General features: G+C 40.2%; 2 protein-coding genes across 3 annotated transcripts; both read right to left on the bottom strand.

Moving 5' to 3' along the window:
• Nucleotides 1-4,820: 4,820 nt before the first annotated feature.
• Nucleotides 4,821-7,220, bottom strand: LOC306863277 (homeobox protein GBX-1-like; the record flags this gene model as incomplete). Its single annotated transcript, XM_079406525.1, has 2 exons — nt 4,821-5,335; nt 6,785-7,220. 2 exons carry the CDS (start codon nt 7,218-7,220, stop codon nt 4,821-4,823), a joined length of 951 nt encoding a protein of 316 aa, XP_079262651.1.
• Nucleotides 7,221-9,605: 2,385 nt separating this feature from the next.
• Nucleotides 9,606-23,425, bottom strand: LOC306863207 (ankyrin repeat and SOCS box protein 10-like). Of its 2 annotated transcripts, none has more exons than XM_079406432.1 (5): nt 22,971-23,425; nt 20,137-20,404; nt 19,064-19,568; nt 11,408-11,521; nt 9,606-11,256 (listed from the first exon to the last, which is right to left on the bottom strand). In XM_079406432.1, the coding sequence occupies exons 1-5, from the start codon at nt 23,281-23,283 to the stop codon at nt 11,071-11,073; spliced, it is 1,386 nt and encodes a 461-aa protein (XP_079262558.1). In that variant the 5' UTR covers nt 23,284-23,425; the 3' UTR covers nt 9,606-11,070. The 2 variants fall into 2 exon arrangements, with proteins under 2 accessions (XP_079262558.1, XP_079262559.1); XM_079406433.1 differs by lacking the exon at nt 22,971-23,425 and adding an exon at nt 22,435-22,713 and having other exon boundaries at nt 10,542-11,256.
• Nucleotides 23,426-25,226: the final 1,801 nt, after the last annotated feature.

The raw sequence follows: 25,226 nt of genomic DNA, 5'->3' as shown, positions 1-25,226 counted from the left end.
GAATAAAAGCCTGTGTTAACTAGACCTTATTTCAGGCATTAACCAAGAAAAATCAGGGTGATGGTACCGGAAGTTCAGTGCCACCTGCATGGTTGTGACGTAAACAAAATGAAGCCATCTGTACTTTTCCTGGAAGATTTGAAATGCGTATTTGTGCTTAAAACTCGTTTTGTTTACATATTAGCATATAGATGCTCCGCTCAAAGCTACCAGACATGGACTAAAAGCCCGAAAAAGTCCATTTTGCTTTCATAGGCTGTTTAATTGTCATTTTATGTTTTCTTTCCTCGCATTCTCTCAATCTTGCGTTTATCACTTGTTCTTTCTTTCCCGTCCTTGTTTGGATTCTCGGCGTCTCTCTCTCGCTCGCTCTTCTCAGTGCGTTAATTTGCCTGTGAATGCATTAGCTGTAATGAGAGCTGAAGGCCGAGGGAATCCTCCAGGGTTCCATTAATCATGGCCCCTCAGACAGCCAACCTTGATTACAAGTGGCAAGAAATTCATTAGAGCCGCGCCTCTGACAACTTTTATCTCCGCCACTAGCTCTGACTCATTAGGCAGCCAAATTAAGGCTATGATGGCACTGATGAAATTCATCGCTTGTTTATCCTGTGTGATTTGATGCATCTGCCCATACATCAGCGGCGTGGGCGTCCACCAGACACTCCCCAGGATTCAGGCCTTGCGTTTCCCGTCCCTCCTCTTCCAAGACTCGGCCGCTTCCGCCGAGGAACGGGAATAGCCTCTACTTTACGCTTCCTAACGATCCGTTAATGAAACAAATGCTCGGATATCAATTAAACAATTAATCTGATTGTCATAATGAGAGTGTTCCGCTCTTGACAAGCTGTGCTGGTATTCCCATCACCGCATCCTCGGAACAGCACCTTGTGGAATATCTCTGTAGGCTATTTGGTTTGCTATTCATATTTTTTTTTTTTTTTGTGGCGGTGCTATAATAATTAAAGCTAGTATAATTGGCATAATGAGAATGCTAATTAGCAGAGTCTCTAAATGAGGGGATATGTAAATGCAACAGCTCATAGGCATTTACCACTAGCGGTTACTGGAGGCTGAAGCAATTAACTTACACACTCGTGTCAGAGCCACATGCTGACAATACAAGTCAAGAAAGTTCAGAGATTCCTCATTAGTTTATGAGATTGTTTTCTGCGCGCATCATTTATGGGATTGTTTTGGGGAATTGTGTTTTGCGCTTTAAGTGAGCTCTTTTCATCAAATAAAAACAGTTCGGTCTAAATGTGAAGACATGAGCTCTGCAACAGGTTTTTCAGAATTTCAGGGTGCAATTTTTATGGAGGGTGTGGATTCACGGCTCGGTGTTGCTTTCCTTCTGCCTATTAGCACTTATGAGAGAGAACAGTTGCTGGTGTGTCATACATCATGGTACGCTACACTTGGCATCCTGTTGCTGTTTCTAGCCATGAAGCAGCTTCCAGTTATGGCCACACCGGTCGAGCCTAATTCCTGTAGCTCAAACAGCAGAGCATATGCCAGAATCATGCGATAAATGCGTGTAACAAATGCATAAATGTGATCCTGTCATGTACACACAGCAGCAGAATATGGTTGTTGTCAGTCCTGTTTCTTTTTACATGACGCGCCAGAGAACAGCATAAAGAATGGTGATTTAAAAAAAATAAGAATTACTGGATGATAATGTCTCCGGTCACTAATAATACTTTGGTCAGATGAAGTCAAGAATTGTTGCGCCCCTGATGAGAGGACAACCTGCTGCCATGGTTACCTCTGTGTCAATCATCAACCAGTTTGCAGGTGTGACTCCTGGATTCCGTTCACACACACAACAGTGATTTAGATTTAAATGCTGTTGTCATTCTTAAAACTGGCCAGTGTTTATGTGGCCTATGTCTAGATTTCTGCTTAGAAAACCAGCCTAAACTCATTTGCTGGTCTTAGCTAGTCTCCCCTGATGGTTTAAAATGGTTTTAATGTTTTTTGTTTTTGCTGCTGGTGAGGCTGTGGGACCAGCTTAAACTGGGTAAAAGTAGTTCATGTTAATATACAAAAAAAATCTGTTTGAGCAATTTCCGTCGCCGTGTGCATATTTACATTAGTAAAAGGCAGCTTAATTATGGCAAAATGTGCTGCTATAAGACCAAAAACATTTGCATTATCACCTATCACTATATTTCTAGCCCAGGTTTCTGGTTATTTCGTGCATCATACATCTTATATCTTGTTATTTCATGACATGCGTGCATGACGCACAATGGCAAAAAAGTAAAATTTGAATAATTAGCAGTTAATGAAAATTTTGATAAAGATTTATGTTATTTAATTATTTAGTTAAACACTACATTCTAAAAATTTAACACTTCTCATTTAACTACATTTTAGTATATGCAAATATATGCATTAAAACAGTGGAACATTAATGTAGCTGAAATTTAGTGAAGTGACATATTGCCAAGTATGGTGACCCATACTCGGAATTCCTGCTCTGCATTTTAACCCATCCAAAGTGCACACACACACACACACACCTGGAGCAAATTTACTGAATTACAGTGAAACATATTAAATGTAGTATGTATGTGTTTTATCATTCATGCTGTTTAGTCTTTATATTAAATTATTTATATTGTACATATATTTTACATTACATTTCTGTAGCTCAAACAGTATGGTGCTCGCAACACCAAGGTCATGGGTTCGATTCCCAGGAAACACATGAGCTGATAAAATGCTAATCTTGAATGCAGTGTAAGCCGCTTTGGATAAACACATCTGCTAAATGCATATAAGTAAATAGTTTACCTTCATGCAAAGCAGTTTTTCAGCATCACTGTATATGCTGATGTATTCTGTGAACAGACTGTAGTAACTGAATGAGACTCAACCCTGCACGGAGAGAGAGCGAGAGACCCAGTGTGGTCTTTTGCTCTCTCCTGTAATGATTGATGTTGAAGTTCATTACAGTGTGTTGGATATGACCAGTGTAATAGAGCTCCATCACTCTCATCTGAGACAGCACGGCCTCCCAAAGAGAGACAAATGAGTCCCATGCTCATTAACAAAAAAACCTCTCTCTCTCTCTCTTTCTCACACACACATACTGTCTCTTTCTCTCTCTCTCTTTAGATGATCTGAAGGTTATCATGTGAATCTTTATGTATTTTCCTCATGTGACTATTTATCATGTTAAATGAGACTATATCACCGAATTAAATGCATTTTGTGTCAAGGCTAAACAACTAGTTAATATTTCATGAAAAAAGTCATAAAAATTGAATATCTGCATAAGTTTGTTGAATGAAAATATAGACTGCAGATAATGCATATAATGCAGATAAGGCCAAAAAAAAAAAAAAAGATTCAGACCAATAATGCTCATTTAAAGAGAAGAGATGTGGACGGCTCAAGCTTCACAATGCTTCCACTTTCTGAAAAATAAAATAAATCTATGTTCAGTTTTAAAAGAGGGATGAACATATTACCCCATGGTCTCTTGACGCTGATGACAGATGTGCTCTATTACCTGCTCAAAATGCATCAAATAAAGTAAATCTGCTGGATGTAAAGAAGAGCTAAGACACAAAGGATCCACAGCTATTTCAACCAGACAAAAAGAAAATAGAGATCTAAGTTGTGACCTGTACATTAAGACAATAAATGCCCTGGAAAGAGATGTTGCAAGATTAACATTTCCTGATATTAGTTCTAATGTCTTGATATTTAAAGGTTCAACAGTGGACATATTTTAGCATTATTCTTATAAATATATCAATTGTATATAATAATTCAATTGCTTATTATGTCCTTATATGTTTACTAAACTATGGTAATTGTAGTATTAATTATTATTAATTGGACTTTGTAATTACATAATTACATTTATTTTAAGGACAAGTAAATAAAAAAATAAAAGTGATCAAAGTTGCCAATAAATAATTGCCAGTAGTCACTTTCGGATAATTTTTGGTATAAAATATCTATCAATGAGTCAAAGACTTGATCAGTAATTAATTAATTCGTTTGAAAAGAAGACAAAAACTAAAACAATATTTAAGAAGAACCAACATGCAATGAATACATTTCTCCTCTGAATAGTTTTATGCAACAATATTGCACATTTATTGTGACGTCGATGGGAATATATCACTCTGTCATTGTGTTCTTGAGCTTATTTATTTCCATCACCGTTTTTTTTTTCTTCACAAAGAACTTGGGGGAGAGAAATGCTTTAAGAGCACATGCAAAAATGGTCGAAACAACAAGAACGGCCCGTTAATATCATTCGGGGAAATTAGACAACACATGGCAACATGCAAAAACTCACTAGACAGCAACTTATAAATACTTATTTTTAAAAAATGTATCTTTACAGTCTCGTATAGTGCACATTGGTGTCGCACGGACACATTTAATATTTACAAATGTACAAAATAATAAATTAAAAATAAAGACATTTTAGGGGAGAGAAGGAAAAGAACAAACCTGAACGTAATGTTGATATTGAACAGATATACCCTAAAAGTCGGTAACACCTTATAATAACTTTCAAAAATATAAAATGTTTAACAGGTCATGTGTTAATATACGTTCAAATATCATAAACTTTGATTCATATAGGCTATATAAACCGATGACCCGTTAAGCATTGAATAGGCCTCGTGTTTTAAATTGATGAAAGTTGGCAAAGTGTTACCTAAAAGTCACTGAATATCCTTCTAGATACTGCTTCATGCATCTGTAGTGTGTGACCCCTGACCTGGGGGATTGTGGGTCATGTAAATGTTCGTTTGAGGAGTTCAGGGTCATTTTCATTGAGTAGTTCATGGCCTGCTGCCCGGTTCGATCTGTTGATGTTGACTCCGCACCGCGAACCTGTTGACATGCACGGGAATGGGCACCACGATTTTGGGGTTCCTGACGGGCTCCCCGGATCTGTTGTTGACGTTGCCGGCTTTGATCCGTTTCCATTTGGCCCTGCGGTTCTGGAACCAGATTTTGACCTGGACCTCGCTGAGTTTGAGCGCGTGCGCGATCTGCGAGCGCTCGGTGAGGGACAGGTACTTCTTACAGTGAAACTCCTTCTCGAGTTCCAGCAGCTGCTCGCTAGTGAAAGCAGTCCGCCTCCTCCGGCTCTTTCCCGCTGAGCCGCCCGGCGGTAACGCGTCCTGTGAGCCGCCTTTGAGTTTGCTTTTCTGGGACGCTGAGGCGCAGGTGTTCCCGTCGGAGAAGCTTTCGTTCTCGCTGTCGGCTGAACTGTCCTCCCTGTCACTGCACGCGGCCTCCGCTGATTTCAGGTCCAGTTTCTCATCATCTGAACTGTAGAGTTTGGTTTCGCCTGAAGAGAATGAAAATTGAGACATTAATCATTACAAATATCCACACAGATTTGTGCAGTTCAAAAGACAAATGTAGTATTTATGTGAAACATTTCGACCCTATTGAAGTTGAACTAATAGGCTACATTATAATTGGTGACAAACTGCACTAAAAAGTCCTTTTGGACAACCTCGAATTAATTCGAATTAAAAGCTGATAAAAATGTATAAACTGTAACTTGAATGTAATGTAAGTCGCTTTGGATAAAAGCGTCTGCTAAATGCATAAATGTAAATGTAATTGGGCTATATATAAAAAAAACGAATTGAAATAGAGTAGAAATGAATCGTTAAATTCTCTAACAAGATAAAAAAAATATGTTAAAGTGCGCTAGAAAATGTATTATTCTGCTTGATTCTATAGACATTATTTCATAAAATCCAACACGAGCGTATACTGAAGCGTAGTTCAGGCCTGTCATATTCAATTCATAACTGTAAAGCAGGCTACATTTAAAGTGTCAACCTCCAAGTTTATTGCACGTTTTCGATGACGAATGTAAAAAAAAAAAAGTGTTTAAACTCGAAAGCTCTAGTAGAAATGACAATATCAGGTTGGATGGGGAAAATATATTTTTATAATTTATAATAGTTACGAAATAATAAACCACTGTGCTGAAACTATAGAATAATTGCTTTTGTTGATATCGTTTGCTTATTCAGTCTGCTATATTTTCAACTTTAAAATATCTAATTCTGCATAAATTATTTAGAAATATCACAAAATATTATTGTAAAAACCCAAATCGTTTTGTAGCATTGTTTCGAAACTCTCCAGTGGCAGGAGTGAAGGCCTGTGCCTCCTGAACACAAATCAAATGACAATGGAAGTTTTCAAGCTCAGATGTGTTCATTTGTCTTTCGATAATTTTATGAACTCCCAAGAACAATAACAGATGATAAAATGCACTGTTATTCCAGCACACAAAACCACTATTTTACACAACGTTGGTGAATTTTCATTCAAAGGCCATTGCCTTTTTTTTTTTTTCCAAATGTCGTGACATTTCTTACTGAATGTAGTCTACAATCTTAAAGTTCATGCTTAAAGTTTTTATGCAGTTCCACATAGTTAGAAAATGTTATTGAATTAATTTGTGCAGCACTTTTATGTTCACCAAAAGCGCATCATTCTTATCAAGAACCATTTTTATAAAATTTTCGTTTTGCATTGAAAGTTACTTTATTTAGCATATTGGTTTATGGGTTTATATCTAACTCAACAGTAGCAGTTCCCTAAAGAACTAGAGAATAAAAGTTTGGTGTGGAACAGCCTGTAAAACTCTTTGGGTTCTAAACAGAACTTTTGTTTTGAATAAAGGCCGTTCGAACTTTATAATTCGACTTAACTAATTACGTGCTCGTAATTAAACCATCTGTCAAAGTGAGAGTTTGTGTCCGGCGCTCACCTGCAACCGCCTGAAAAGTTTCCGTGAAATTGAGGAGTTCAGAGCCCTTGAGTTCGTCATGCGGGCTCTCCTGCCGGTTCATCCCCGTCCCGTCCGCGCCTAACCGGGGTCCCGGCATCTCCTGCGGGGGATAGAAACTATCTGGAGGGTCCGAGAAACTGGGCAGGGTGGTGGTGAGCGCCACCATGGAGGGCATCCCCTGCCCCAACCCCGCGCAAAAAGTGTTGGTCAGGCGCCCCGCGAACGATGCCAGCGGTGCCAAAGGAGGGATGCCCGACGGTAATGACGAATGAGACAGGGCTTGCGGAATCATAAGCGGTCGGTACGGCATAAACATCGGGTAGCCCGTGTAGAGCAGGTGGCCCGGCCGGGGATGTGGAGTGCCTATCAAAGAATCAATGGAAAACGCCGCGCCTGGACCGCTCGGTCTCTGCATGATGAAGTGAGCGCGGTCTGGTCGTATAAATCCCGTGCAGTGGCCTTCTGAGACAAATCACCCAAATGTGGTCCACGGATATCCTGATGGTGCTGTAGGGTCCTCGCCGTCCAACTGACTGAGACCTGATGCGTTTTTTGTCTGGAGCTCTCAGTGTCTCAGCCTCTGTTTGTCACATACTGAGACATAAACACACACACGCACAGCTCTCTCTCTCTCTCTCTCTCTCTCTCTCTCTCGCTTTCTCTCGGTTATCATCAATACAAGAGGATAGAAGGGGGAGTTGCCCTGGAGACTCATCCATCTTCCTCAAATTACGCTTCATTTCCTTATTCAGTCCCTGACTTTTTAGGCCGCCTAGAGAGAGGGGGGTAGTTTCCCAGTGGGTCAAGTCCCCTCCTCTGGAAAGCGAATGTGAGGGGACTGCGCTGACCACACCAACCCAATCAACTATTATTAATTTTGATTGATGATAAGTAATTACTTTGCATTCAAGGGAAGATATATAACAACGGTTCTTTTGTTGATTCCGATGGCATCGGAGTCGTGAGGGCGGAGAGGCAGATGTTTCTTGTGAGAGAGAGTCTGGAGAAAGAGTGAATCTGGCCGACAATTATCCCCAAGAGAGAGATTTCACTGATGAAATGACGTTTGAATGTAGACCTGTGTGAACTCTTACTGATAAAAATGTGGGATTACAAAATATGGCAACAAATATCTATATCTGTTTATACTAGAAAATAAAAATAAGAAATGTCTAAATTTATCAAGTTTTTAGAAAAGCAATTTTTATATAGCCTACATAGCAGTTTCACACTTTAAAAAAAAAAAAAAAACGTTTTTATACAACTTTCTACATTTTTGTCTAAATGTTTTTTGTTTTTTTTTACATATCATGACTTTTTAGTCACAAATAAGGTGCGAATTACACTTTGAACCTCCCTAAAATCAGTCAAAACAAACGGTGGGGGGAGGTTAAAATGTGAAATGTAAAATAGCCTATATACATTTGTGTGGAAATGTGAATTGTATACATTTCAAAAGCGTTTTCAAATAACGTTTCAGTCACCACAGAAGTTCGTTAGTTCGCGCCTAAAAGCGCGCGAAAACAATGCCAGAGGGGGTAACCATAGCAACAGCAGGCAGCGCGGGCGCTTTCAGTTGAGACCCAGGCAGGAACTTCGACAAAACAAGTAGGCCAACTGTCATGTTGTATCACTTTGTTCAATATTTAGGCTATATATTGAAAGTATATAACAAAAAAAGTTTTGTTTAAAGTTAAATTCCCTGAAAGTCACTGAATAATTCGCGCACTGGTCATGAATAACAATAAGTGTCTTCATCTGACCTCAACAAAACCTGCCTTTTTATTTAAAAATGTATTTTTGGAAAATTTAATGACCTTCACATGCAGTCAAGAGGTTTTTTTTTTGTTCAAGTAGCTAATTCATGCTTTTAAAGAGTAATTTTTTCTCTTTTTTCCAAACTCTGAACTGTTAGATATCAAAATGGCTGCAGTTCATAAATTGAAAACGGTGTTAATCATAACAGATGTTCAATCATTGTATGAAATCCATTTTAATGTATTTTTAAAGATCCAGACATTCAGATATTCAGAGGAAAGATCCTTGGTGGAAAATCACACAGATAATTTGACAAGATGTTAAGTACACAGAAAATTAAGAAGGACAAGACTTTAAGAGAAAAAATAACCATACTTTGCTTTAATAGTTGAGAATATAATTTCGATTGTTAGACGAAAAAACAAAGAAAAGGGTCTAAAATTGTACCATCTGAGCGGTTTCTCTTTCCCCGCTAAGCATTAATTTAATCGGAGATCATTTTACCGTTTAAATGCCAATTCACTTCTGATGATGATTAGACGCTATTGAGTCCTGCGGGGCGCGAGCTCTTCAACTGGCCGTCTGATTGCGCGAGGACATAAACACATCACCTCCGACTCTGATTAGCGATGGAGGACCCACAGATGCTAATTATTCTTATAATTGCAAATGACTCCATTCAGGAGCAGTGCTCTTTGATCTATTGAAACCAGACAGCGTTCTCTCTCTCTCTCTCTCTCTCACTCACTCACACGCTACTGAATGGGATACAATCAGAGCCCCCCCTCCTCCTGGTCATCTCATATGAGACTTTTATCAAAGATCTGCTCGTAGACAATTGCTTTGCACCTTTGTTCTTCACTACACATGAAGACAGAAATCATAAACCAAGGCTTTATCTTTGACGCGCAATTAATAACTTTATATCCGAATAGTGCAGCATAATAGAGGGGAAAAAAAAAATATTCCTAAAATGTGCTATGATTGCAATGATCTGTGTGTGAGGATGATACAGGTAAAGCAGGACACCAGGTCAGAATATGCATGACATTTGAATAATTTTTATTTTGAAAAAGCAGTAAATTATCAAAAGTACACTTCACCTGCATCCAACCTGGTAATGATAATAATAATAACAATAAGCATCATTCATGGATATGTTAATACAATTAAACCAAAATTATTATTATTATTCATAATTTGTTCTGGTAAATCCTTTTACTCAAATGTCCATTGCATTGTTGGTGTTGACAGGATCATTAAACACATGAGGCCCTCACATTGGCCCCCATCATTCTGCGCTCCGCCTTTACTTCTGGTTACTATTCAAGTGCATGCTTCTTCATAACATAATCATAATCACATATGTCCACACATCTCCGAGAGGCTAGAGGATGTATCTCGTCTCTCAGACTTGATAATGGCCTGTAACAAAAATGGACGTGATGCATACTTGTGGAGCTTAACAGTTTGAAAATAATGTAATCGGTAGTTTTCATAATAATCCATATAAATCATGTTCATGTTCTAAATTGTCTTCTACGCCTAAATCATCATTCACTGACAGAGACAAACCCCTTTTGCACCTTATCTTGTCCGATCTTGACCTTAAAAACGTAGAATATGAATGTCAAATCATTGAATTGTAATGTTTCAGCAAGCTTTTCTTTTGTCCTCTGTTAATATAAAATATGACGTAAAAAAAGGATAAAGGGAAATTGTAAGGAAAACCTCAGTGTGGACAAGCAAATTTAAAGCACTTAAAAATGGATAATTTGATTAAATACAATAGAATAATCAAACCTTGCCTTCCTGAAAAATGCTTTTTACATAATCTAGATCAGCATTTAAACTTATTTACTGGAAAATACTTAAATGCATTTGTAGCTGGCCCACTAATCAGTATGATTTGAATGTAGTGCATATATTTATTCTTAAGTAGATTAGCTAAAAGTAATTAGTTACATCAGTAAAAATACATTCTAAACATTTTATTTTACAAGAAAGTGAAAACATTAAAGCATTCAGAATGTTACTTATAAATATTTTCCATTCAAAAGTCCATTCAATTTTGCTTGGAATCCTATCAGTGATTTGTGAACTTTCAATAGGAATTCATATTCCACTTGAGCTCCATGGCGCCCCAGTGTGGTGGTTAATGTAGTAATGAATGTGTGTTGCACTGGATGTATGAACTTTATATACTGACCTTCTGCATCCTCCTCCTGTTTAATCTTCATTAAAATCCTTTTATCCTCTTTCCTAATGCATTATGATATATATCAGTAATAATAAAACACATTTTACATTAAAAATCTCACTCACAGATTTGCATTATAAGCATTACCTCCATTTAATGATTCCCTATCAAATTTCCACCTGATTATGTCGTCTTCGGTAAAGACAGGACAGTTTTCCAACACAAATCATTCAGAATCACACAGAAAAAAACAAAACTCAATCACTGCATGCTTGTACTGTGTGTTATACAGGGTCTGTGGTCTCTGTCAGTGTAAATAGTCTCTGAATGCCAGCATTAGGTAATTTTTAAGAAAGGTTGGTAGACCCAGTTTAGGGACCACGTTGTGCAAGCGATCTTCCAGAAACGATCGGAGTCTGTGACGAGCCAGATGTTGTAGACATCGAGGAGTTTGCATCAGTGCAAACAGGGATTCATAGAATTCCCGGTGTTTCTGTGCAAAAACAATATATTAATATATATTATGTGGTACTTTGAGAATAATATTCTTTAGTTCTTTAGGTGATTTTATTTTAATAAAACTTGCTTTTTAGCGTTTACTTAAATATGTATTACATTATATTTAAGAAAAAAGGTAATCTGACCTGAAAAACCTCAGGGGGAACAGCTTCTACCCAGGCTTCAGTGATTTTGAGTCGGTCATATGCGTTTAGGAGCACTTCTATTGTTCTTGGAGATGTGCAGCAATATTTCAACACCTGAGCAGATATATTACAGAATAAATCTGTCATATTACAAGAAAAAACAAACAAACGAACAAACAAACTGGGAAATGAAAATATCAAATAAGAATCAAGTCTCTTTTTTTCATCTCGTTTATAGTGGTTTTATATTGTAAAAAATTCAATAAAAAAATATATTTTGAAATAGATTTTATAAGAAACATTTTTTGAAAATATAAAATATATTTTAAAATGTATTCTAATGCAAAGTTGATTGCATCATTACTCCAGTCTTCAGTGTCACGTGATCCTTCAGAAATCATTCTAATATGTTTATTTGCTGCTCAAGAAACATTTATTTTTATCAATGTTGAAATCAGTTGGTGGTTTATATAACAGATGCATTTTTTTCAGGATTCTCTGACGAATAGAAAGTTTAAAAGAGCGGCATGTGTTTGAAACAGAAATCTTTTGTAACATTATGTCTCTATTGTCACTTTTAATCAATTTAATGCATCCTTATTGCTAAATAAATATATAATTAAAGTGAAATCAAATAAGTTTTTTTCTGAAAACAGATCCAAATTCAGTGTTCTTCAGAAACCGATTACACTGTGAAGCAGATCTTGCTTTGCTATTAATAACTAAAATGTGTCAGGGTTTGGGTGATAGGGGAATCAGATGCCGAGTTTGAGAGAAAGGAGAAACTTTATTCTTGCCACAAAACACAAAATAACAACAATATTTAACTGCTGCTTATGGAAGAGGAGATTCCAGAACTGGCTGGCAGAGTCTGCGGACCACACAAACTGCCGGATCTCTGTTCTACGAATCCTGCAGCACAGGGGAACAGAGAGTCAGAGAATGATGCGTGCACTCGTACACAGAACATGAGCAAGGACAAAACAATCTACTCACAACGAGGAACAGAAAAGTAGGGACATATAAGGGAGTGGGGGAATGAGCGACAGGTGGGGGAGAGTCAGCTCGTGATCCGTGGACTCCTGCTGCACGATCAGCACTGATTACCCAGACCACGAGCTGCCAAACCTGACAGGACAACACAGACAACAAGAGGAGCCGGGAAGGCCCCCTGAACCGTGACAATACCCCCACCTCAGGGACGCCTCCTGGTGTCCCCGGAGGACTCACCATGATGCTGATGAAACTGATCAATGAGAGCGCAGTCCAGAATGTCGCGAGCCGGAATCCAGCATATCTCCTCCGGACCATAACCCTCCCAGTCTACCGGGTATTGGTGACCTCTACCCCTACGCCTGACATCAATGTGCCGCCTCACTGTATAGGCTGGAGACCCCTCGATGAGTCTAGGAGGCTGGGGGCGGCGGAGGTCAGGGGTTGGAGAAGGGAGCGAAAAACGGGCTTGATCTAAGAGACATGGAAAACTGTGTGGATCTTCTTAAACTGTGGGGTTAATTTGAGCCGCACCGTCACCAGACTGAGCACCTTGGCAATAATAAATGGTCCAACAAATTTGGGTCCCAGTTTACGTGAGGGAAGTTTGAAGTTGATGTCCTTAGAAGACAACCAGACCTTCTGACCACACATGTAAAGTGGGGGCTTGGTACGGTGACGGTCCGCCGGCGCCTTGTTCCTCTCGCCAGTCCGAGTGAGGGCTTCTCTGGTGATCCTCCAAGTACGAAGGCATCTCTGGATAAACGCATGCGCGGAAGGAACAACAGCATCGGATTCTTGAGAGGGGAATAATGATGGCTGGTAGCCTAAACAGCACTGGAAGGGAGATAAACCCATAGACGAGACCAGGACGGAGTTATGCGCGTACTCAACCATGGTTAACCTGGAACTCCAAGATGACGGTTCGACAGACACCACACAGCGCAGAACTCCCTCCAAATCCTGGTTGGCACGCTCAGCCTGACCATTAGTCTGCGGGTGATTTCCGGAGGATAGGCTCGCAGTCGCCCCCCCAGCTGTCAACAGAACTCTTGTCCAAAATTTAGACACAAACTGGGGACCCCTGTCAGAAACCACGTCCACCGGGGGGCCATGAATACGGAACACGTGATCCAAGACAATACTCGCTGTCTCCCTCGTTGAAGGCAATTTGGGGAGGGGAATAATGAGGGTCGCCTTCGAGAACCTGTCCACCACAGTGAGGACTACCATCTTGCTATTAGAAGGAGGCAAGCCAGTAACAAAGTCCATTGCTATGTGTGACCAGGGTCACGAAGGGACCGACAGCGGCTGGAGTAGCCCTGCTGGGGGTCGATTGGAGCCCTTACCCGCAGCACAAATCGAACAGGCCGACACGAAACGTCTAGCATCCCGCACCATGGACGGCCACCAAAACCGCTGCTTGACTAGCCTATAAGTACGAGTTGCTCCAGGGTGGCAAGCTAGGCTAGAGGAGTGGCCCCACTGTAGGTTGCTAGTTCGGACTGACTCGGGCACGAACAGCAGACTCTCTGGACACCCCGCGGGAACAGTGGTGTCGCTTAGCGCAGTGGGGACCTTGGACTATACTCCAGATTTTTATGGTCAGTCCAAACGATAAACGGAAATCCCGCGCCCTCTAACCAGTGACGCCACTCCTCCAGTGCCAGCTTGACAGCTAGTAACTCCCTATTCCCGATGTCGTAGTTCCGTTCTGTGGGGGTTAAATGATGAGAGAAAAGGGCGCAGGGATGTATTTTCTTGTCTGAAGATGATCTCTGAGACAAAACTGCCCCAACCCCCACCTCGGACGCATCCACCTCCACAACGACCTGCCAAGACAGGTCAGGGTGTCTAAAATGGGAGCCGAAATAAACTGACTCTTCAAACTCTCAAACGCAGTTTGGGGCTGCGATGACCAACAGAAACGTTTCTTAGTGAAGGTGAGATCCGTCAGAGGAAGGGGCGACCTGACTATAGTTCCGAATGAACCGCCTGTAAAAATTGGCAAACCCCAGAAAACTCTGGACCGCTCTACGATTATCTGGGGTGGGCCAATCAGCAACAGCCTTTACCTTGGCGAGATCCATTCGGATACCTTCAGGCGAGAGAATAAAACCCAGGAACGGAACGACCGTGTGTGAAACTCACACTTCTCCACCTTGGCGAATAAACGATTCTCCAGCAGCCGCTGGAGCACTCGCCTGACGTGCTAGACATGATCGCGCTCGTTCTGGGAGAAGATCATGATGTCGTCAATGTAAGCAAAAACAAACCGATCGACTATGTCTCTGAGCACGTCGTTGACGAGTGCCTGTAAGACCGCAGGGGAGTTTGAAAGGCCAAACGGCATGACCTAATATTTAAAATGCCTAGTATGGGTGTTAAAGGCGTTCTTCCATTCGTCCCCCTCCCTAATCCGAACCAAGTGATAAGCACTACGGAGGTCCAACTTTGCAAAGATGGTTGCCCCCTGCAAGAGCTCGAAGGCCGATGACATCAATGGCAAAGGATAATGATTCTTTACCGTGATGTCATTCAACCCCCCGATAGTCAATACAGGGGCGTAGCGAACCATCCTTCTTCTCCACGAAGAAGAACCAGCTGGAGAGGAAGAGGGACGGATAATGCCTACTACCAGAGAATCGTGAATATACCTCTCCATGGCCTCCCTCTCCGGTCCGGACAGAGAGGAAAGGCGCCCCTTAGGTGGGGAAGTGCCAGGCAACAGGTCAATCGCACAGTCGTACGGGTGGTGCGGAGGCAGAGATGAAGCTCGGGACTTACTGAACACCGCTCTCAAGTCATGGTAAGCCTCCGGTACATTCGCCAGGTTCACCGGCTCCTCCTGCAACACAGAACAAGACATAACTGGGGAAAATGCAGCACCCAAACATTGGGCTAAACAGAAAGGGCTCCAAGCCACATCGGAGCTGCGAGCCCAGTCAATGTGGGGGTTATGTTTAACCAACCAGGTGTGACCCAACACCACTGGAGCGGTGGGCGAGTGAATCAGGAGGAATCGGATCTCTTCAGCATGATTACCAGACAAAGTTAACGTAACAAACTTAGTGACCTGAGTAATATTAGTAAGTAGGGTGCCACAAAGAGTCCTAGCCGAAATAGGTTCAGCCAGGGCAACGGATGGAATCCCCAGGCGTGTGGCCAATCCAGAATCCATAAAATCACCCTCCGGTCCAGAGTCGATTAACGCCGAGACCTGGAAAACAGCTCCACCGAACTGCAACGAAGCTAGAAACTCTGAACGACCACCAGATGGCAGTCGAGTCGTAGTGACGCTCACCATATGCTCTCCCTTGCGTGATGAGCGTCTCCCCGCTACAGGGCACGCAGCTGCCACATGACCCGCCTCACCGCAGTAGAGACACAGCTGATTGGCCAGGCGACGGCGTCGCTCCCCCACAGTCAGTCGTGCTCTTCCGACCTGCATAGGCTCCTCCTCCGGGAGGACAAGGCGTTGAGACAGTGTGTCACAAGCGGTCACCGACTTGGCGCCCGTGACTCGCTCGCGGGGAAATCCCCCTCTTTGGTGCCGGGAACGGAGAGCAATCCGGTCGTCGACCCGAATAGCAAGATCGATCAATCCATCCAAGCCAGATGGCAGCTCCAGGGAATAGATCTCGTCCTTCCGTGCTCAACCAGGCCGTGAAGGAAGTGATTCCAGAGTGCCTTCTCATTCCAGCCGCAGGATGCGGCGAGCGTGCGGAACTCAATGGAGTAACAGGACACGGACTGCTCGTCCTGCAGGAGCACCGACAAGGATCGTGCCGCCTCAATACCCCGAGCCGAGCGATGAAACACCTTGCGCACAGACACACAGCAGGCCTGCTCGCCATCCCACATGGCCGTGCCCCACTCCCTCGCTTGACCCACCAAGAGCATGATGATGTACGCTACCCTGGATAGCTCCGTGGGGAAACAGGAAGGCTGGAGAGCGAAGATCAGCGAACATTGGGACAGAAATGACCGACAGGAGCTGGACTCACCCGAGTATGGAGCAGGTGGATTAAGACGTGGTTCCACGTATCGAGGAACTGCTCCTTCAGGGCCAGGGGCTGGTGTTGCAGCCCGAGCTGTAGAAGGGCTGACCTGCAGCTGGTCCAGCCGTTCCACCAGCTGGTTAAGTTGGAGCGAAACCTCCGAATAGGCTTAGCGAGAAGCCGCGAGTTCTTCCTGCTACCAGCCCAGTAGAACGCCCTGCTGCGAGAGGGCTTGGCGCAACTCCGTCTCCTCTGCTGAATCCATAATTTGGTGAGTAGATTCTGTCAGGGTTTGGGTGATAGAGGACTCAGATGCAGAGTTTGAGAGAAAGGGGAAACTTTATTCTCGCCACAAAACACAAAATAACATAAACAATATTTAACTGCTGCTTAGGGAAGCGGAGATTACAGAGCTGGCCGGCAGAGTCTGCGGACCACACAAGCTGCCGGATCTCCGTTCTACGAATCCTGCAGCACAGGGGAACAGAGAGTCAGAGAATGATGCATGCACTCATACACAGAACACAAGCAAGGGCAAAACAATCTACTCACAACGAGGAACAGAAAAGTAGGGACATATAAGGGAGTGGGGGAATGAGCGACAGGTGGGTGAGAGTCAGCTCGTGATCCGTGCACTCCTGCTGCACAATCAGCACTGATTACCCAGACCACGAGCTGCCGAACCTGACAGGACAACACAGACAACAAGAGGAGCCAGGAAGGCCCCCTGAACCGTGACAAAATTATAAATCAATGCTATCCTCAGTCTTTCGCAATAACAAACAGTGGAGGAAAGCCGGTCACAAATGAGCAGCTTTTTGTCAGTTTCCACCTGGTGCAACAGCCCCACCTGTGTTGTGGAGGTCAAAGGTGGAAAGTTGTATTTTTGGGAGAACATCGCATGGAATAATTAACTACTTGGGCTGATGAACAGATTGGGCCCCCCTCTGGGGGATTGTGGGAATTTCTGCAATTACTGCTAATTAATCTCCTATTAACATTTGCCTCGTTAAGACTCAGGCAATTTATTTGGCACAAGTGGGACTCGTTGGATGCGTGATATCAAGTGTTTTTAACGGTGCGCTTTTGACAGAACTAAATCCCTCTGAAGCTGATTATTTCTGTATTTGTGACAAATAAAGGATCATATGCTGCTTGCGATGAACTTTAATGATGGTTTTGAGTTAATTTATTTCTATATATTAGTTCAATAGGATAAATATCTGTGCTAAAGAAAACTGTAATTTACAGATTGCAGGATGGATGCCTTCTTGAGATGTGGGTTCATTCCTTACAAATGGTAGGAAGGTTAGTTTCCAATTCAGCTTGTTCTTAAAAGATATATTTCAACCAAAAAATATTTCTGCCATCATTTACTCACTCTCATGTCATTCCATGACTTTCTTTCTGTTGTGGAACGTAAAAGTAGATGTTTTGGAAGTCAATATAGGGTGCAAACAACATCGATTCATTGTCTAGACACAAAAATATAATTTTTAAAAAAACATTTTTATACATTTATTTATACATTTCAAATATATTATTTGTGTTCCACAGAAGAAAGTAAGTCATACATGGATTAGAAATGAAAGGACATGAAAGTGAGTAAATGATGACCATTTAAATTTCTGGCTAAACTTTAATGTTTTTGCTGTTACCAGCAGTGTTCATACACAAATCTGTTTCATTATGTAAGTTGTCTATACACTGACATCTACATCCAGTCATCAATGGACTCTTTCTCTAGGTCTAATGCTGCATTTCATTCAATTCGGAAAAAAAGTTGAAAAAAAGACTTCAGACATGGAGTATGATGTCACACAAATATGGCGGCACCCAGTGAGGTAATAATACATTTAATAAAATTATTTAAAATTCCTAAATTTAAATAATTCTAATATGTTGATTTGCTGCTCAAGAATCATTTCTTATTATCAGTGTTGAAAACAGTTGTGCTGCTTTATATTTTTGTGGAAACCTTGATGCAATTTTCAGGGTTCTTTGATGAATAGAAAGTTAAAAAATAATTGACTTTGCTTAAATAAATAATTGAATTAAGTAAGTAAGTAAAAAGGAATAAAAATCTTACTGAACCCAACATTTTAAAGTAGTATATTTTGAAAGATCAGAATTTAAACAGAATTTTAAAATAATTAGTCCTGAGCAGTCCTGATTAGATAATTAAACAATTAGTCAAAATAAGAATGAAACAAAGAACATTAAGGATAAAATATAGATAAATATATGAAAAATATAAAAATTAGTAACACTTTAGTGTAGGGACCACTATTAAATAGTAGCATGCCTATTATTAACATACTGGCTGTTTATTAGTACTTATAAAGCACAAACTCTGCATGACCATATTCTAAATCCCTAATCCTAATGTAACAACTACCTTACTAACTATTAATAAGCAGCAAATTAGGAGTTTATTGAGGCAAAAGTCATAGTTAACGGTTTGTTATTGGCGAGAATTGGACCTTAAAATAAAGTGTTACCAAAAATGTCAGTATGTCCAGCAAGAATGTGACTATTAGATAAGAATTTTACTCCCAGTAAGACTGGTTCAGAATTTTTATGGAACATTAGAATTCCTTGACTAGGTATAAGGATATAATGAGACTTTGAATGGAAAGCTCTCTCTCATCCCAAACCTGACCTTGGGCAGAGCTCCAGGCCACACCCTGATGGATCCGTAATTGAGAAGAGCCTGTACAATCCTCTCAGGCTCATGGTTCGTTTTGTAGGCCACCGCCTTCAGGATGTTATGCATCGGTGCGTCACCACCGTAATCCATTTCATTGACCAAGGCTTTATACTTCAGCAGCAGATCCACTACGTCAGGGTTGGCGTTCTTACACGCCATGTGCAGTGGAGTCTGCTTATCCGCACTACTGATATGTATGTCCGCCCCAGCAGACACCAGCATGTGGCAAACACGGCTGTAGCGCTCCAGAGACGCACAGTCCTGCGGCTGGGAGCAGGCGGCGTTCAGTGGGGTGTTTCCTTCATCGTTTTGTAGGTTAAGCGCAGCTCCATGTCGTAAGTAGAGCTCCATGTGATCAGGAAGGCCATGGCGGGCCGCCACATGAAGGGGTGTGTCGTTATCATCCAAGCTCTGACCGTTGATAAAAGCATCAAATGCTAGTAGATGCTTGGCACACCTGGAAAAACACGTCAAAAACTTCAGCCTGGCTAAATTACATTCTGCATAAGCAATATAGATTTTGTAGGATATTACTTACTCATCAAAGTCAAGTACACTACTGATCAAAAGTCCGGTATAATTCTGTTTTGTTGTTGTTTTTTAAAGAAGTCTTTTATGCTCACAAAGGCTGTATTTATTTGATTTAAAAATACAGTAAAAACAGTAATATTGTTATCTATTTTAATATATTTTAAAATGTAATTTATATCCGTGATGCAAAGCTGAATTTTCAGCATCATTACTCCAGTCTTCAGTGCCACATGATCCTTCAGAAATCAGTCTAATATACTGATTAAGCACTCAAGAAACATTTCTTATTATTTTCAGTTGAAAACCATTGTGCTTGGGGTAAGATGGGGTAAGATAAAAAAAAAAAAAGTTTTCAAAAAACAAAAAAAATCGTTATTATTCCAAACTTTTGTCCAGTAGCGTACCTTCATTTCAAGTGTCAATCTGACAGTCATTTGAAATCACAGAATTCACCGCAGGATTTCCTGTAATTACTGTACTGAACAAGCACTTACTCAAGTGAATCGAGTTCAGTGCACACGTGCAGGGGCATCTGGCCGTCTTCATTGGTTGCGTTGGGATTGGCTCCGTACTGCAGCAACAGCTTGACACACTCGGGCTGACACTCTTCACAGGCCTCATGCAGGGCTGTGGTGCCCCCAGGTGCCAGGTCCACTCGAGCACCCCGCATTAGGAGATGCCGCAGACATTCGGTGAAACCCCGGCCAGCGGTGATGTGCAGTGGCGTGGTCAGCTCTTGTTCGTATGTCAGTGACCACAGTCCTGAAAAAAGAACAGAGTTGTGAGATTATCTGAAGATTCATATAATATATCAATACTACAGTTAGTCTGAAGCTTTATTTCATTTTCAATAAGGAAATCATGAACAGGCCTGGACAGTTTGAAGATTTAAGGTATTTTAGCTTAGTTTGTGTGGATAGCATCCAATGAGCAGGAACATTTTTTTTTTGATGCAGCTTTTTTGATGCATTTTTGACTTCAATTTAATGTGTCCTTTTATTTATTTACCTTTATTTAAATTAAATCATTTTTTTCAAGCCAGATCCAAACCATATGTGGTTGTTTTCCATCATTCAGGATGCAGTGTGACTGTAATGTCATACTCAAAGTGCAGTAGCATTTGTCTCCTATGCAGTATTCATTTTTGTGATCAGTATCAGTAAGTTTCATGGGAACAAACATAAACACAAACTCATAAAAAGACCCCAAGACAACCTCAAAGACACAGTCGGGGTGGGTGCAATAAGAAGAGAGCAATTTATGTGTAACTGAAACACACAGGGGAACAAATAACTATGACAGCAGGTGAGTCTGACGTGGAAATACTGGAAATGAAGATGTGCTAGTGTGACAAAGTTTGAGTGCTTGTGTACGTGCACAGGAATGTATACATTGTTGTGATACTCGTGGATGACTTGTGGATGACGAAAGAGATCCTTCAGAACATAAATTAATTAAATTTAAAATCGTTAACCAATTTTAATCTTGTTTCACACCATTTTGTTCTATATTATGTGCTAGTAATTAATTTTAGTTGTTATTAATGTTTGAAATTTCACCCTTGTTTAATATTCTTATTTTCATATACTTATAAGATTGTCTTATCATTCTATCTACCTCAAAAGTGTGAAACATTGTAAAAAATTTATAATAATAAAAAAATACACGGTAACACTTTAGAATAGGGAACACTTATTCAGTATGAACTATGACTTTTCCCTCAATAAATTCCTAATTTGCTGCTTGTTATTAGTTAGTAAAGTAGTTGTTAAAGTTAGGTATTGGTGTAGAATAAGGTCATGTAGAATAAGACATTAATATGTGCTTAATTACTACTAATAAATGGCTAATATTCTAGTAATATGCATGCTAATAAGCAACTAGTTAAGAGACCCTAAATAAAGTGTTACCAAATACACTCTTCATCATTCCAAGGAAAGTTATTTTCCTCTTTTCAGCTGAAACTGAACACAGTGCATAAAAGTTTTTGCACTGACACAAAGCTATAAATATTTAATGAGATTTGCATGGTCTCATTTATGATTGACAGCCAATCATTGTGGTTAAACCACTGCTGCAGTAACATTCTAGCACCACACATTTGGCATCACAATTTTAATAACCTGCTCAGGAAGTCTAAAATATGCTAAACTGCATTCAAAATTACAAGTGAGAAGTTTCTCTTAACCCTAGGTTAAAAATGGCCTCAACCTGGGGTCAAAAATGACATTGAATTAAACAGCGTTTAAACAGCATGAAAGGCCTAGATTTAAAGTTTTAGTAATTTTGTTGTTTCATTTTGTATTTTCTTTTTTTCTTCTTTGCATCACAGGAATAAAATATTTTAAAATATATTAACATAGAAAGAGTTGTAATAATATTTCACAATATGACTGTTTTTATGATAAAATAAATACAGCCTTGGTGAGCATAATTATCTATCTATCTATCTAGTTTATGTATTATATATTTTAAGTTTCTTTTGTTTATTTTATTTTGATTAACTAAAATGTTTTTATGGTAATTATGTTTATATAATACATCCCTATAAAGCCACACATGCCGTTTTAGTTAATTAAACAAAAATGATTAATGTAGTCACAACACAACTACAGTACATTACACAAAATAATTAAGCAAACTTCATTTTTATGTATTTTAATGAATTAAACAATGAAAAGTTCTGTTGCTTTAGCTCATTTTAATTAAGTAAACGGAACAAGCAGTAAAAATATTTTGCATAGCAAGCTATCTTAACATAATTTTACATTATTTGTGTCCCTGTAACATACTTAGCCCTCTGTAGTTGAACCTGAAGTTCTTCCACTCCTCTATGTTGCTGGTGTCATATATGGCATCTAAGAGATAAGCATATTCTGGGTCATCAACGATACTAATAACAGTGAGGTCATCTCCGACCAGAAGTGCATTCCAGAACTGGAGGATAAGTCCTGACACCTGAGCCGTCGCGATAACATCGCTGCGATATTTCTTTTGTTTGCGATACTTAATCTTCGGCCCCATGTGTGAGGTAAAGCGAGGAGCAGGTGCGACTCCAGCCTCTTCTTTGATTGCCTGGGTTAGTCTTAAGACTGGGCACAATGTTGTAGATGATTGCCCTGAATATATTTGCTTAGTCTGTTGCCTGTTTTTAGATAGTGCCTATTTTAAGGCTGCCTGGCATGACCTTTAGAAAGGTCCAGAAACCTGATGCTGTCTGGCCAACTAGATCCGAGAGGTAATCAGTTCAAGTAATCACAACAATCGGAGTGGATCTCTAGGAGACAACTGTACAGTCAAACTCAACTCAAAGAACTTGAGTTCTCACCTCTCATTTTTCCATTTGCTCTCCAGCGCATGGCTCCTCCTTGAGGCTGGATGACCAGGTCTGAAGGGAAGCCTTTTGAGAAGATCTCTTTCACGGCTTGTACATTTCCAGTGTACAGGGCATTTTGGACAACAGGGTCCTGGCACATCACCGGAGGGTTTCCCACGGTCTGCCTCGAAGACATCCCTCTGTCCCAGGCTTCTTTCCTCAGCAGGTAGCCACTGAGAACCGGGGCAGCCAGTCTCATCTGGTGCCTTTCCTGCTCTAAAGAGCGCAGAGAGCTTGGATTATACATGAGACTCCTTCTAGACATGAATCTGATTGTGCCTTCACACTAGCTTCTTAGAAGTCTTTTGGTCAAGACACTAAAAGGCCTGAGATCTTTAAAATGGCCTTCTGCTTCTGCTCTCTGGGCTTGTTTTGATATCTGAGTAGGAACTTGGCCACTTGCAAATGGGACTATTTTTACAGAGTCACATGGGTGGGATATAACTGCTACAGTGACTTGCTGTTTGTATCAAAACAGAAGTTTACCAGCAGGTCAGCTCTGCGGAAAAAAACCTTGCTAGTATTTAATAACAGCATTTATGGATATTTCTCAGATCAATATACTGTATTAGGTGCTTCATATACTCATAATTATATTATGTATTCATGAATTAAGAAGTCAGTGATGTTAAAAACATTTGAATTCATTTGATTTTTGCAATGTTTTTCAACCTATCTGTCAGAGTTAAGCAATATTCAGAATTTAATTATTGTCACTCTTTTCATTGGACCATCAAATCAGCATGTTAGAATGATTTCTGAAGGATCATGTGACATCTATCTATCTATCTATCTATCTATCTATCTATCTATCTATCTATCTATCTATCTATCTATCTATCTATCTATCTATCTATCTGTCTGTCTGTCTGTCTGTCTGTCTGTCTGTCTGTCTGTCTGTCTGTCTGTCTACCTGTCTGTCTGTCTGTCTGTCTGTCTGTCTGTCTGTCTGTCTGTCTGCCTGCCTGCCTGCCTATCTATCTATCTATCTATCTATCTATCTATCTATCTATCTATCTATCTATCTATCTATCTATCTATCTATCTATCTATCTATCTATCTATCTATCTATCTATCTATCTGTCTGTCTGTCTGTCTGTCTGTCTCTCTGTCTCTCTGTCTGTCTGTCTGTCTGTCTGTCTGTCTGTCTCTCTGTCTGTCTGTCTGTCTGTCTGTCTGTCTGTCTACCTACCTGTCTGTCTGTCTGTCTCTCTGTCTGTCTGTCTGTCTGTCTGTCTGTCTGTCTGTCTCTCTGTCTGTCTGTCTGTCTGTCTGTCTGTCTCTCTGTCTGTCTACCTACCTGTCTGTCTGTCTGTCTGTCTGTCTGTCTCTCTGTCTGTCTGTCTGTCTGTCTGTCTGTCTGCCTGCCTGCCTGCCTATCTATCTATCTATCTATCTATCTATCTATCTATCTATCTATCTATCTATCTATCTATCTATCTATCTATCTATCTATCTATCTATCTATCTATCTATCTATCTATCTATCTATCTATCTATCTATCTGTCTGTCTGTCTGTCTGTCTGTCTGTCTGTCTGTCTCTCTGTCTGTCTGTCTGTCTGTCTGTCTCTCTGTCTGTCTGTCTGTCTGTCTGTCTGTCTGTCTGTCTGTCTGTCTCTCTGTCTCTCTGTCTGTCTGTCTGTCTGTCTGTCTGTCTGCCTGCCTATCTATCTATCTATCTATCTATCTATCTATCTATCTATCTATCTATCTATCTATCTATCTATCTATCTATCTATCTATCTATCTATCTATCTATCTATCTATCTATCTATCTATCTATCTATCTTTTAAACCTTCAAGGCATTTTAAATAATTTTCCAAAACTTTTAAATAAGGCTTTGTTGCTTTTCTAGTTAATGCTTTTCTTTATTTGTTATGAGTTCAATTATTTCATTTTTAATTTCACTTAATTTCTACTTCCTTACATTCAATTCAGTTCAATTCAAAAATTTTAATTTGACTTTAACTTTAAATTTGAATTTAAAATGCATTCTCGACTCTCGTCTATATATCTTCCTATTATAAAAAATGCATCATAATGCAATAATTACAAATATCATTTCTTAAATGACGATCAGCCATCTCTTTTTTTTCTCCCAGAAATTTCGAGATTCCAGTTTCTTCTAAAGACACTGACTGTCTTATCCATATGTTAATGACCCTGCCAATAGGAATATAAATGACATTTATTCCATTTTGCCAT

The sequence above is a fragment of the Barbus barbus genome (assembly GCF_936440315.1).
Source record: "Barbus barbus genome assembly, chromosome: 44".
In the NCBI taxonomy this organism is placed as follows: domain Eukaryota; kingdom Metazoa; phylum Chordata; class Actinopteri; order Cypriniformes; family Cyprinidae; genus Barbus; species Barbus barbus.
Note: the sequence above shows the minus strand (reverse complement) of the source record. Positions and strands in the feature narration are given on the sequence as shown.

What these genes read in the sequence shown, in the direction of transcription:
- LOC306863207 (XM_079406432.1), bottom strand. Translation starts at nt 23,283, where the DNA reads ATGTCTAGAAGGAGTCTCATGTATAATCCAAGCTCTCTGCGCTCTTTA. An exon ending in AGCAAATGGAAAAATGAGAG is followed by an intron (nt 20,405 to 22,970) that starts GTGAGAACTCAA and finishes TTCTTTTTTCAG; the next exon opens with GACTGTGGTCACTGACATAC. An exon ending in GGCCTGGAGCTCTGCCCAAG is followed by an intron (nt 11,522 to 19,063) that starts GTCAGGTTTGGG and finishes ATATCTGCTCAG; the next exon opens with GTGTTGAAATATTGCTGCAC.